The 14,772-nt window shown below is 36.8% G+C and overlaps 1 protein-coding gene across 2 annotated transcripts in view; it reads right to left on the bottom strand.

The window, feature by feature from the left end:
* The window catches only part of LAMA2 (laminin subunit alpha 2), a 795,715-nt gene that overhangs the window by 235,829 nt on the left and 545,114 nt on the right, over positions 1-14,772 (bottom strand). For both annotated transcript variants that reach the window (XM_072637652.1, XM_072637653.1), the window contains exons 20-22: positions 14,212-14,318; positions 7,748-7,928; positions 2,272-2,408 (exon numbers count right to left, since the gene is read on the bottom strand). In XM_072637652.1, the coding sequence (XP_072493753.1) occupies positions 2,272-2,408; positions 7,748-7,928; positions 14,212-14,318 (425 nt within the window). The remainder of the gene's footprint in view (positions 1-2,271; positions 2,409-7,747; positions 7,929-14,211; positions 14,319-14,772) is intronic.

Here is a 14,772-nt window from a genome sequence, read left to right as displayed (position 1 = left end):
AGGTTTTATAGAAGTGACATGAACTTTATAGAAATGAACTTCCACAAAATGCAAACAGGCAAAGTGAATTCTCTTCTCTAGGAGAGACATCACCCCTTATTTGGTGTTTGTAAAGTCAAAGTAATCTACAAGTTGCCAAGAATCTCAAGAGAAATTTTATCCAAGAATAACACCACCACGTGAAAGAACACTTGCAGGGTACACACAGTAACTGAAGATTGGGAGGGCAATATCACTGTTATAGGCACTTGTGATGTCTTTTCCTACAGGGAACATCCTTCATTGTCCATGGCAGAATTCTCCTTGGCCAAAGTTCTATATTGGTTACATAGGTTATAGAATTGGGCAGTGAGGCAGAAATATCTTTTGGTGATAGGATAGTGAGAGGAGAGAGCCAAAATCTCAGATTGGAAAGGACTTCAGAGGCCATCTTGTATTACCCTTTCACTTTCATGTGACAAAGATGAGGTCTTGACAGGTCAAATGACTTACCTCTGATCACACAAGTAATAAGTGAAAGAGTTGGGATGCAAACTCAGGTCTCCTGATTCAAAATTTAGTATCCTTTAGACTTCCTTTGGCTAGATTGGTTTCCTTTTGTCACTGCTCACTTGTGAATCCAAGTTGGTACGTGTTTCAGGAATGCAAAATAATTTAGAAGAAACAGTGTAGTATAAAGGATGGTGTGTGGAAGTTAAAGTACTAAACTTGGAATTGTGCGAGATGCTTGTTAGAAGCCTAACTCTGGCTTGTTACTTGCGTGACTTTAGGCGAGTCATCTGGTTTCCTCTTCTGTAAAATGAAGGTAGACTAAATAAACTCTGAGTTCTCTTTCAATTCTAGGTATATGATGCCATGAATAATTCTAAACTGACAGTGTGTGGTTCAAGATTTGAATATTTGGAGCAGCTAGATGGCACTGAAGTTCAAATCTGGCCTCAGGCATTTACTTGGTATGTGACCGTGGGCAAGTCACTTAACCCCAATTGCCTCCAAAACAAAACGAAATGAATGCTCTTCTTACCCTATGGACAAAAACTATTAAATAATATCCTTCACTTATAAAGAATTTAATTTTTCTAAAGCTTTTAACAGTTAGTGGAAAGAAATATGAGATAATAGTTTAAACTCTGAACAAGCTGGTTTGGACATGAAGGCATCAGTTGAGACATGAAGGCATTGGTAGTAATTCTGGAAAGAAGTTATCAATGAGTATTTAAATGTAAGGACATGCCTTTCTCAGGAAAGGGCAAGACACTCTTCATCTTCAGTGAGAGAAGTTAGAAAACTATGAGCTCTTTAAAGGCTGACTATATTAAAGCAAAAAGCTATCACCAGATTTTTATCAGTACGCTTGCCAAATCTCTAGGCGCTAGGATCTGAAAAGAGAGAAGAAATATTTAACAAGTATATCCTTGTAATCAGGAGTGTGCTGGAGCCTATTGTTATATTCTTAGCGTAAGCTTTTGCACCTTGGAAATTGGCAAATACTACAAACTAGGGATTGCTTCATTGATCATCTAAACTAAAAAAAGTGATAGAGAAAATTTATAATGAAGACTAAACTTAAATGCGTATTATACATTTTCCCCTCACAACACCTGCTTGTAACATATGCTCAAATACACTTTTTTTTAAGATAAAAAAAGCTTTTGGAGAAATGGTAATAGAGCAGGCCTTTAGGAGGTCAGACAATTTAATTCTATACCTTAACTCTTCAACAAATATGACTTGATATGATGCTAGTGTTAGAATGCTGTCCATTAAAACATACAAAAATCTACACCCTTTTTCTTAATGAAGAAAATAAACGCAAACTATGTTTTAAGAAAACCTAATACGTCCAAATTCAGACCAACCAAACAGACAAGTAAGGGTATGCATTTTTCCTTTACATAAGTATCCATCTTATAATTATCTCAGGAATCCTTTAAATAGCTAAATTCCCTTATGTACTTAGAGCACAGTTTATAAAAGTATCAGTTATGACTTTTCAGGAATGTAATTATTGCACTGTGATATGTATTACTATGAAGAAGGGTAATTGTGACAGTTAAAAAAAATCACTGACTGCATAGCTAGGATCTAATGCTGCTTAGATATAGATTCCCACTTCTAAGACTGATCTTCATCAATGTCAGAACTCATAGTACAAGCATGATTCTGGAAGGCTTTGTCCATTTAGGCTTTCAGTTTAACTTCCTTACTAAAGAAAAACACAGGCCCTTCTCTGGCCTTACCATAAAGACAGAAAGGAATGATCCAACTTACCTTACAGCCATGGATGATGCTGTGGCCCCAGGAATTAGGTGCACACTTATCACACTTGTCTCCAATGGTGTTGGGAGGGCAAATACATTGGCCAGTTTTTGGGTCACAGTTATTACCCAGATGGGCACACTCACAGGCTTCACAGAAGGAGAAAAAACAAAAGACAAGAAATAATTATCATTATAATTTTCAGATGATGTTGAAATGACCTTGCCTTTCATCTAATTCCTTAAGTTAAAACATTTCCAACTCACCAACTAAGTTCTAAAACATTTATCAGCTTATCATGGATTATTTAAAATGATTCTGCCTAATTCTGTCCTAATTCTATGGACCATGACTACAGTGGCATTCGTTCCTCTGGGCTTTGCTTCTGATACTTTTGCACACTGTACAGAATTGCTTTCCCTACTCCACCCCCCTATTTGATACAGCTGAATTGTATACAATAGGTATAAGACTTGTTGCTTTGAACTTCAGTATGGTGAATAAAAAACACAAATGATCTGCATCAGCAAGTGTTTTACCACTCTGCAAGTCTAAACAAAAGTGCTTTACCATGAACACTACTTATGTGTGCACAGTGTTTTAGGGGCTGCATTTACCATCTGCCGTATTTCTGTGTAGTTAATTTGCTCAAATAATAGATTCATTTTCCCTCATTCCCTTCTCCCGGGGTATATCGAGGTAAAGTTCTGAAGACTTCAAAGCTGTCCAAATGAAGGATTCAATTTTCTGTCTACATGGTATTTAGTCCCTTGCTGCTCTTAGGCTAACGGACTTTTGTGTAGTCAAAAGAATGAAGAAAAAAGAAGGGACTTGAAATTTTGGTGAGGTAAATGCAAGAACACCAGTACCAGGGGAAAATATCATTTTATACTCACTTATGCAATGTGTTGAGGTTGGCCAGACTGCTTAAGGCAAGAAAGTCTATAAACTTCTTGAACTCAAAAGATTTAAGTTAAGAAATGGTAAATTAACTTGTGTAGAGCAGATATTAATAAGATATTGTAAAGAAGTTTTATGTCAATACTGGACAAAAACTTTGGGAGGGATCATGAAATCTTAGATTTAGAACTTCAAGATACCTTAGAAATCATCTAGTCCTATCTCCTTATTTTACAAGAGAAGAAACTGAGGCCCAGAGAAGTTAACTGGTTTTCCCACAGCCAGACAGGTAGTAAATAGTAAAGCACATATATTCAAAATCAGTTTCTATGACTCCTTAAGGTATATTACCATTATTCAAGTTAGCTTTACATACAGAGCAAAGAGTGTGATCTTAGAGACCAGTCTGTCCAATTCTATGATTTAGGATCTTTGCTAATTTTGCCTTTAACAAAGTGATTAAGCATAATACTAATCTTCTAGAAGAATATTAATATTCTCATCTGTATAGATGATGACTAGAGGCGCTATTGCAGAAAAAGTAGAAAACTGAATATATGTTACGCATTTACAAAAATGCAACTTCATTATTTTTCAAGTTAATATAGTATTAAGTCAAGTAAATTTAATAGTTTTGCCTTAGATTCTTATGCTTTTTTTTTCAGGTCTATAACAGGCCTTTAAAATTAATTTCTTGAACTCTTCTGTATAGGAGCAAACAGAGGCCCAGGGAATCTGGGACTTGCTCTAGTTACAGTTAGTAAATCCAATTAGATTGCAAGTCAAGTAAGCAATGGTTAAGATTTGAATACACTTTGAATACACTTTCTACTTTCCACTATTTCATGCTGTCTGCCTCTGTTATAACAGACGTTGTTATTGTTCTGACTCTTGGTGACCCATTTGGGGCTTTCTTGACAAAGACGCTGGAATGGCTTGTCATTTCCTTCTCCAACTTATTTTACCGATGAAATGACTGATACAAACAGGGTTAAGTGACTTGCCCAGAGTCACACAGTTAGCGTATGAGGCTGAATTTGAATTCAGGAAGATGAATTTTCCTGACTCCAAGCCTTGTGTACCATTGCACCACCTGACTGCCCTATAATGGATAAATAACTATAATTTCTGATTAAAATCTCAGTTCCTACATAAATGGGTGAGTTTGAAGAATATGGGAATTTCTTTAACATCTGATTCTCTTAAGCATGTTAAACATTATGCCTACAGTTATCTGAATACTAATAAATTGTAACTATTACAATCAGCAATTATTTTGAGGCTTCTAATACAATTTAATGACTGAATATCACTTATATTTAGTCCCATGTATTAAAGATATGAAAGGATTTTAATACTCTCTACATATATATGTATATATAACTGTATACGTAATATAATAGACACATAAGCTTTATAATATTTCAGCTAAGGTAAACAATAGTCTGGACCAGAGGTGGGGAACCTGCAGCCTCAAGGCCACGTGTGACCCTCTAGGTAGGTCCTCAAGTACAGTCCTTTGACAGAATCCAAATTTCATAAACACAAATTCTCTTAAAAAGGGGATTTGTTCTGTAAAACTTGGACTCAGTCCAAAGGCCATACCCAAGGACCTAGAAGGCCACATGTGACCTTGAGGTCGCAGGTTACCACCCCTGGCTCTGGACCCTCTCACAAGTTACTGGTTACAAATCCTAAATTAGTGGTGTCCAAATTAGGAGCATTTTTATTACTCTCCAATATTTATTTCTCTAGTGTGTTTTTTCTTAGTGAAGCCAAGAAGTCAGCAAGCATTTCTTAAGCTCTTACTATGTGCCAGGCACTGTGTTGATTGATTAGAATATAAATTCAAGCAGAAAGAAAGGTAGCCCCTATGCTGAAGAAGCTTTCATTCTAGAGGAATTCTGAGTGAGTCAGGAGTGCAGCCAGGGGAGGAAACAAAACTTGACTGGCCTGGGCACACTCTTCAAAGTGGAGGCTCTGGGAGCAAACAGACAATCAGAAAGAGAAAAAGAAGGGGTGGAGAGTCCTTCCAATGGGTGAAGTCCAGGGGTTGAGTGAGCTTCTAGGGTGATAAGGTATTAATGGCATGGCTGAGAAAGTTGGGAGAGTTGATTGTCATCTCTCCCATTTGAATGTGAGCTCTCTGAGAGTAGGGATTATTTAATTCTTCGTATCTTTATCCCTAGTTCTTAGAATAGTATCTGGCATGTACTGTAAAAGTGGGCACATCATCCATGCTTGGTGACCGATATTCCCTTACCTCTGCATAATTATTGCTTTCCAAGAAGATGGTAGCAGGGGCATTTTAACAAGTGCGCATAAGGGAATCATCTGAAATTTATCAGCTTCTACTCTCTGACATACAAAATATCTCACTGAATGAGACCTATAGCTATTCCATTGTTTCCATTTTGGCCTGCACTCATCTTTCAAATTGCCTCCATTTCCATCTGTACTAAAAGATAGCCCTTGACAGACCAGCAAAAGCAAATTACTTCACCTCCCTTTACCTCAATTTTATCTATAAAATGAGATGTTACCTCAATAGTGATGATATTGAAAATAATAATAACTAACATTTATATCGTTCTTTAAAGATTTAATATTATCCCAATTCTACAAATGAGGAAACTGAGAAAGGTTGTGTGAGTTGCTTAGGGTCATATAGTTAACAGGTCTTTGGAAGGATTCAGAGTCAGGCCTTCATGATTCCAAGCTCATGGTATCTTTCTATCTGCAACGCTCTAGATCCAACAAATATTGGTAATCTGGGAAAATTATTTCTTGGCTCTTATTTTGAAGAAAAGATCTAAATTTCCTGTGTGTATATGTATTCTTGAGACACACATACATGCGCACAGAAAGAGGAAGGGAAGGTGAGTAAGAGGGGAAGAAGCCTGTGAATTGTTGATAATTTTTTTATTTGGCTAAATACTTAAAACTACAATTTTTAAGTGCTATATAATGTTAGTTATTAGTATAAGGTGCATTGTTTGCAATTGTTGAATGGTAATATATTCTATTGATTCATAAAAATCATTTTATAATTATAAGTATATAATTGTGTAATATATATATAAGTATATAATTTGTAATTATTTTATAATTATGTAATTATAAGTGTACCTGTTTTGCTGGTGTGCCAAATCATAAAATGTTAGAGTAGGAACTTTTAGCAGATATCTAGTTCTACATATATATATGTATACATACATATACATACATTTATACTTATAAAGTCAATTTCTTGAACCCAAGAGTAAAATTTTACATTAACTGCAATTACATTTCTTTGAATCAGATTCTGCCCAATGCTCTAGCCTGGAGAGAGTTTTTTGGATCTTGTCTTTTCTTCCAACATATTAGTTATTCCTTCTGGCTTTGTGTTATTTTAAATTTGATAAGCATGCTCTGTATTTCTTTCAGTTACAGCCAAAATTATTAAACAGTACATGGCCAAGAATTGATACCAGAGGCATTCTCCTGGAGATTTTTTAATTTGATGTGGAGTCATTTAATGACTACTCTTTTGAATTTTGCCATTTAGCTAAATTGAAGCCATTTAATTTTATATATATACATACTATTCTCTATATTTATACTATTATCTAATTATACTTTTATCTATCTCTATACTGTTATCACTCAGTTTTCTCCCTCCCATAAGAAAAGTATGAGATAGTTTATCTAACGCTTTTCTCAAATTCAGATAAATGATATTTATAACAATCTTTTGGCCTATCAGGATAGCAAACGTCTCAACAAAAGTAATTGAGATTAGTACATCCTAACTCATTCTTGATGGAGCCGTATTAGTTTGAGCTGATCATCCTTTTCTATGCTTGATGATCCCTAGCTATTTGATAATATATTCTAGAATTTTGCCAGGAATTGAAGTCGAGCTCACTGGCCTTTAGTTTGCTGAATCTATTTTCTTCTCTTTGAAAATTGAGACATTTGAAATTTTTTATCCTTTTATTCACATTCTTCAAATATCATTGATAATCCAGAAATCATTCACCAATACCATAGAATGTAATTAATTCATCTTGAACTGAATAAGAGCAAAGTGCTTTTACTACCCATATGACTAATCTTGAGTATAGCTAGGTACCAACTAATGGGAAGAGTGAATACTGTGAAGTGGACTCATTATTTTAACTCAGACTGCATGTTTCCATTGGGCTGGAAGCAATGACCATATTTTTTTTTACGTAATTATAACTTAAAATCGTATTAATCTGAATGGAATTTTGGTGAATAGGCCTATCTCTATCTCCTCTGAACCTTTTGGAATCTCGCTGCAAAGCTATATCAAATGATGCCTGGCTATCCCTTTATTTTCTATCACAGATTTTAGGAACAAATAGTAACTTCACCATCAAGCTTCCTATCACTTCACCCTAGTAATCACTTCCTTCCAATTGTTAGGAATCATGTCTCAATAGCAATTCTTCTCCCACTGTTGCTTCTTTCTAGGTTGGTGAAAATAAATAGGTAGCTTCCCTCCCCAGCCCGCACACACCTCCCTCCCACCCTTTTTGCTAAGTCTTCAATAATGAGATAAAGGGAAATGACTGCTTACGAGTGCAACCTCCCTCTTGAAAGTTGAAAAAGCCATGAGCACATCGGTCGCATTTCTTTCCAGCTACTCCAGGCTGGCACCAGCACTGCCCACTCTCTTCACAATCAAAAGACTTGGATCCAAAGGAATTGCAGTTACAGGGAACACAGCCCCGGGAGGACTGTAAGCCAAAGGTCTGAGGCTGGCATGGAAGGAAAAGAAAAACCAGTTAAGGACAAATAAGCCAAAATCATAACAGCTAAACAAAGCAAGCAGGTGGTAACAGAGGGAATTGTGAACTGTGGGGTTTTCTCTTTTATGCTATTACTATGACAGCCAGGGTGTTATTAAAGTTAATAGATATTTCCTACCATATCAAAGGAGAGATACTATTAAATTGAAGTCACATCAGAAGTGAGGGCAGCACTGGGGCAGTATCTAGAGGTCTGTAACATTTTAACTAGCCTTTCCCCACACCTCCCAAGGTCATAGCAATGATCTGTCCAAAAGATGGAAGCCATGAGTGGCTTCCAGTTTTAATTAAAAAACCCTCCTTTTTTCACAGCTTCATTTCTTTTGGGTTTAGCATACTTCTTTCAGGTTCCAGATTGTAGGTTCACAAAAGCTGGTAAGGGTGCTTTAGATCTTATTGTAAAACAGCTTCAGAAAAAAATTTTTTTCTTCCTTTCTTTCTTGGTCTGAGATTTCTTTTTTTTCAACCTTATCTGTAATATATGACCAAACAAAAAGAAACTCTTGGTCCTCACTTTAGGAACTATATTATGGTGCAGTGGAAAGGGTGCTATATTTAGAGTCAGAATATCTGGGTTTGAATCCTGCCTGGCTCTGCTACAAATTATCAATGTGGCCTTAAAGAATTCATTTAACCTCTCTGGACCTCAACTACCTTATCTGTAAAATGGGAGGATCTGGATTAAATGGCTTCTAACGTCTCTTCCAGTTCTAAATCTATGATCCACTGAGTGTACAAATGTACTGAGGCAGTGGCGTCTACATTAGCAAAATGAAACAGTTGGATCACTCTCAAGTTTATTCACTTGCACACGAATTGTTTAAATGTGCATGACCATGATCATTTTTGATTTTCAAATCCAATCTGCTTCAAATACTGTGGCAAAATATCCATTGTAACTTCTTTCACAATAAGTAAGCAGTTCGTTATTTTACCAGACACAGTCCGAGTCCAGCTGACATTGAGACCGTTAGGTGAAACATTTGCAAAAAATGAGTGGGATGTGGAGTCAGTATGATTACTTACTAAATTCACTTTATTTGCAATTGGAGACATGTTTGCTGAAATGTCTTGGGAAATAGAAGCACATCAAAGTCTAAATCATAAATTAGTTGGGATTTTTCCCAGAATTGGTTATTGATGATCTCTAAGGACATGTGAAAGAAAGCAATTTTCATTTTCATGGATTATCCACATAAAAGTTATTTATTTGTGAACTGAGGAAAATAGTCTTCTGTAGTCACAACCTGCATCCCTAGTGGTAACCTGCTGACTTAAAAATATGTGCTATTAATCATAAAGGGACTATATGAAAATGAAGATAGCTGAGCAGAAATCCTCTCTTATTTACTATTAGAAAAATTCAATGTATCTTCACTATAGAGTGCCAAGTTTGCATATGAAGATCAGCTTCCCATTACTCCAGCTCTGTTGGGCATAGAGATTAAAACATAACAAAATAATGGAAAATTATTCCAAGTATAACATAAGACTCCATGAACTTCTCTACCCTATTTTTGTGTGAAAAGAAACTTCAGAAGTTGACAGCATATCAGCCAAGAAAAAAATTAATTTTTGTTACTAGGATCATTTTCATTATTATATCCATCATGTTGAAAATAAGACTGGGAATAATAAACACAGAACAGAGAATCAGTTTTCCTGAAACTTAAAATGCTTTCAAATTTTGCTAAAGGTTGAATAAGTTGAATATCCAGGCATAATGTTTTAACTTCTACTTACTATGCATTTTTTCTCTTTCCATTTCTAAATTTTTGCAAACCGACATGGAAATGAAGAGTAGCTAGTGATGTTAGCAAAAGAGAAAAAGGTCAAAAGAGAATCCGATGTGACTGTTTGATATTGTTTAGCTCAGAAAAGAAATAGAATAAAGGGTAGTACCCTACTTTTAAAATGAACTAAAGCACCCAAAGAGCCCTGTAAGAAATATTTTGTAAGAAAACTGACAACAAGCAATTTCCTATACAGAATTTCCAAACGGTGAAATACTGTAATTAAAAAAAGATATCAAGTCAAGTTACTAAAGAGAAAAGACTACCTAAATTCAATAATTACATTTCTAATTGCAGTTGCGCCCCTTAAAAATTACTTTCAAATGTTAAGAAAAGCACACTCAGAAAACACATGAATAACAAAGATCTCATGCCATACATTCAGATTAATGCATTGAAACCAAACAAGCAGAATCTAGAGCTCAACTCTTAATAAGAAGTTGCGTACGGCCTCATAAGTTCTATTTATAAAAGTAAAAACTGGGGACAAGATTGTCTGAAAGGCTGAAATTGGACTTTACACTGGAGTCAGGAGAGCAGAAAAGAGGCCATGGAATGGACTGCTTTTCTTCTGATTTTTGTGTTTTAAAGACTAATGATTTTGTTTTCTAAGAAATGATAATGTCTTTTTAAAGAACTATATTCTATGCTGTGAAATTTTCTGAAATTTTATATTTCATGGATGAAAATGGGACAATTCTTAGAATGAAAAAAATCCATTTCTCTCTTGTACCCTCTTCAATTTTTTCCAACCAACTCTGGCAAATATCCAGATAAAAATCCAGTACAAATACCTGGATTTTTTATCCATGTGATTTAGCAAGCATTTAGATATCTAAAAATGTCTGGGCCACTGGCCAAATACATTTATTTTCCTTGTATTGTTGCTAAGGAGGACAAGTTCTTTTTTTTGTAAATTTTGATTCTAGTTTTCTTCTTCCTTTTCTCCATTCTAGAAAGTAGGAGTTCTTGGGTTACAAGAGAAGTTGGATTTGCAAGGCTGTTTGCATGCATTGATACTCAAGACATGTATACAAGAATGACAGACACTGTGCTCCAGTCAGATCTTGTTTTAAAGCCTGAAACCAGAATTAGATCTTAAAAAAAAGATGGATAAGACTAGAAATGAGACCTGATGGAACTGTTCAGAAAATTTGATTATGTCCTTCCTAATTTTTGTTAGAAAAGAGATTAGCAGAGAGATTGTCCCTCTGAACCCATAAAAACAAAACTTGATGAGATAGTAATTAATAGTAATGAGTCAACAGGGACACCATGCTACATGTTTTCTAGCTTTCTTGAATTGAGCTTTCGTTGTATTTTAAGCTGATTTAGGTGAATATCTAATACAATAACACTGGGAAGATTTATTTAGGCATGTGAGTACTTTAATGTTGCAAATTACAGCCTTTCATGCCATAGTTGATGTGTTTTATGAGTCTGTCTGTCTTCCCCTTTCCTTTTCCTTCTTCCTTTTCCCCTCTCTCCTGGAAGTTCCATTGAAGCCTTTTCAGGTTGCCTAGAGCTTCCAGGGTTTAGGCACAGCCTTTGAGACCTAAGGGTCATGGTATACAACAGTGAGGTACTAGAGTAGGCCAACAAACAGTTATTAAGCACCTACTCTTTGATAAGTTACCAACTAAGCATTCAGGATATAAAGGAGGAAAAAAACTCCTACCCTCAAGGAGTTCTATTGTTGGGGGCAATGAGAAGCACTATACAAGCTAAAAGAGTAGCATTTGAGGATGGAAAGAACCCTTTCAGCAAGGGTTGGGGTCAGATAAGGGCAGCCTTTCTGGAAGAGTGGAACTTAGCTGAATCTTTAAGAAGGATAAGCATCCTAAAAGGTGATATACCAGAGGGAAGGGATAAAGGCACAAGGGATCACCTTTATGAATACACAGAGGCAGAAACATCTAGTAGTCCATTTTGGCTAGATCAAAGAAGGTGATGAAGGGAGTAATGGGAAATAAATCTGGAAGGTGAACTGGAGCCAGACAGGGGAAGGAGGTCTTCGATGCCCGGCACCCTAGAGACAATATAAGGCCAATGAAGGCTTTCAAACAGGGAAATGGGATGGTCCAACTTGGCCCTTAGGAAGACACATTTCAAAGACTGAAGCTGTCCATCAGTTTATGCCTGCATTTACATTGTGCAGACTTAACAATCTTGATTCAGCATAATGCAACAAAGGCATATCAACCATCGACCACTGTGCATCTCTTAAGTGCCTCTTCTGTGCCAGGCACACAAAGACACAAAAAGTCAACAGCAGTACACAGAGAAATCCATGCTGAGACACTTTCCATGCAGTGCCTCTGGGTCTACATTCACAATTACCAGAGATTGGGGCTTGTAGGCCCCTCGAGGGCACCCACTTGCGCTGACAGAACCCCACCTTGGCGGAGGAGGAGGAGGGGGAGGAGCTTGTAGCTGCTGGGTCATCCATGGCTTCTCCTCCTGTTTATGCACCTGCCTGCTGAGTTCACACTTTTTACCTACAAATCCTGATTTACAGACACATCGTCCAGTCCTGTCGCAGTGAGATGACACAGAGCCAAGTGGGTTGCAGTCACAAAACACACAGAATTGCTTCTCTGAGTCCCACTGCAACTGGGGCTTTCAGAGACAAAGGCAAAAGAAAATGGGAAAAAGAGAGCATAAGAGAGGATTCCAGAGTTGGAATTCAATGAGATTCTCAGATATTTCTAAAGGTAGGACACTGACACTAGAGAAGTAGTAGTTTCCACTGAATGTATGTGCAGATGAAAGCAAAAATATCCATATGTGTGTGTCTGCATATACACACACACAAACACACACATTTTTGGACAAGATTGGTGATTTCATTGAGATGACATCTACCGGTGAGGAAATCTCCCTTCATGAATGCACAGCCACAGCTGCACTGATTATAGATCATAGTTTTGTATAGTTTCACAGGACCCTGAGAAGTCATTTGTCCTGGATCATACAGCCAGTTTGTGTCAGAGGCAGACCTTGAACCAAGGTCTTCTTGACTGTCTTTTTTTTCTACTACACCAAATTGCCTCCCAGTATTCTTAAGGACTAATTGTCCTGTGAAAGTAAATTAGTGGGAGTAGATAGGCTTCAGAATTGGGTTTGCATGTTCTAAGTGAACATCTGTGGGCAGTCAGCTAAAATGGCCAGCTAATGAAACCAGGGGGCAACTAGGTGGCACAGAATGCTGGGTCTAGAGCCAGGAAAACTCATCTTCATGAGTTCACATCTGGCCTCAGACACGTACTAGCTATGTGACCCTGGGCACTTCACTTCACCCTGTTTGCCTCAGTTTCCTTATCTTTAAAAGTGAACTGGAGAAGGAAATGGTAAACCACCTCAGTATCTTTGCCACGACAACCCCAAATGGGGTCATGAAGAGTTGGACATGACAACAATAACAAATGAAAAAAGAGTTGAGTGGTAGCTTCTCTTTATTCCTCAGTTCTTAATAACCTGCCTTGCAAGTGAATTCTATCAGCCCTAACAAATTGGGTGGACTCAGCATGGAGAGATCAGTGCAAAGCTTCATCTCTGGGAAATTCTTCAAACGCATACTCTGCTGATTGTGATAGGGTTGGTAGATTCCCATTCACATGTGAAGGACAGCTAATTTTCATTAAAAATCTCATTTTTTAAAGATGATTCTTTTAAAAAATATACTTTAGTAAATCGCAAAGCTGTTATCAAGTTCAAAACACTAGCTGGCAATGTGTTTAAAATGACAAAACTGGAGGTATTTTGTTGAAATCAAAGGCTATTTAACTGTGCCAGGGACGTAAGGATAACAAAGTGTCTTACTTTGTAGTGAATAAGATCATCCCTGCATTTTGTCTGTGGTGAGAATTTCCTCAAAGAGCCATAAAATTGCTCATACTAAATATAAATGGTTTAGATTCCTTACTCCAGGGACATATGAATTACAGCAAATATTATACATTTCTATTGCCAACAAAGTATATGATGGCCAAATGCTAATTTGCCACAAAATTTTGCTGATTACTCCAAATATTTCATTGGCCTTATATATGTAGATAAACTATTTCTAACTCTCTTTTGAATATGTATATTTTTTCTTTAGGTCTGGACATGTGATTTTTAATCATAGATTTTCAGTGTGGAAAATGCCTCTACCAATTCAAACCATCAGTTTGTTGTCTTAGAAAAGCATGTGGGGTACTCAGAAGTTAAGTGACTTACCTGTAGTCATATAGCTAAGACACGTCAGGGAAAGGATTTGAACCTAAGACTACCAGACTTATTAATGCTATCTACAATATATTACTCTAGCTGTCTCTTACATATTAAAATACAGTAATACATACTATTTAAATACATACAATTCAAAATGTGTCTCTGAAGGCTCCTTATAGATTTTGAAATGAAGAAAAAAAGATTAGGAACAGCTTATTCCTTACCTGACACTCATCACAGCGAAGTCCTTGAACATTGGCTCTACATTCACATTGCCCTGTCTTTGTATGGCAAAACTCTGAGAACGAGCCATTGAGGTTACAGCGACATGCTACAAAGGGAAAAAGAAATTCCTCATTCAGATCCTCCAATATGGGGGTTTCCTACCAAACTGCTTTCTCCCTCACTCTGTCCTTCAGTCCTATGATATACTAGAAACCATTGGGATAGGCAGCAGGGAAGAAGACTGACCACAGTCAGGGGCATCCTCTTAGCCTAACTGGTTGATTACTCAAAAGTCTTGGTTGGAATGGGAGTCAACGATTTTCATTCCTTCTGATAAGATGAAGGATCACCAGTCCTACAATCTTTGCTGATACTTCCTTCTAAAATTCTATAGCCTGGACTGTCTGACTTCCTCCTATGCCTTGCAGTCTCCTGGCACTGCCATCCTACCTAATTATACAACCTAAGGAATCTAGGCCTTCCCATCTGTACCATTACTGAATCCCTAAGGTTATCTTTCTCAAACAGAATGAGAACTCCCTGTGAGCAAGGACTATCTC

This window comes from Notamacropus eugenii, chromosome 2 (genome assembly GCF_028372415.1).
Source record: "Notamacropus eugenii isolate mMacEug1 chromosome 2, mMacEug1.pri_v2, whole genome shotgun sequence".
In the NCBI taxonomy this organism is placed as follows: domain Eukaryota; kingdom Metazoa; phylum Chordata; class Mammalia; order Diprotodontia; family Macropodidae; genus Notamacropus; species Notamacropus eugenii.
The sequence above is the reverse complement of the archived record's forward strand: the minus strand, read 5'-3'. Positions and strand labels throughout refer to the sequence as shown.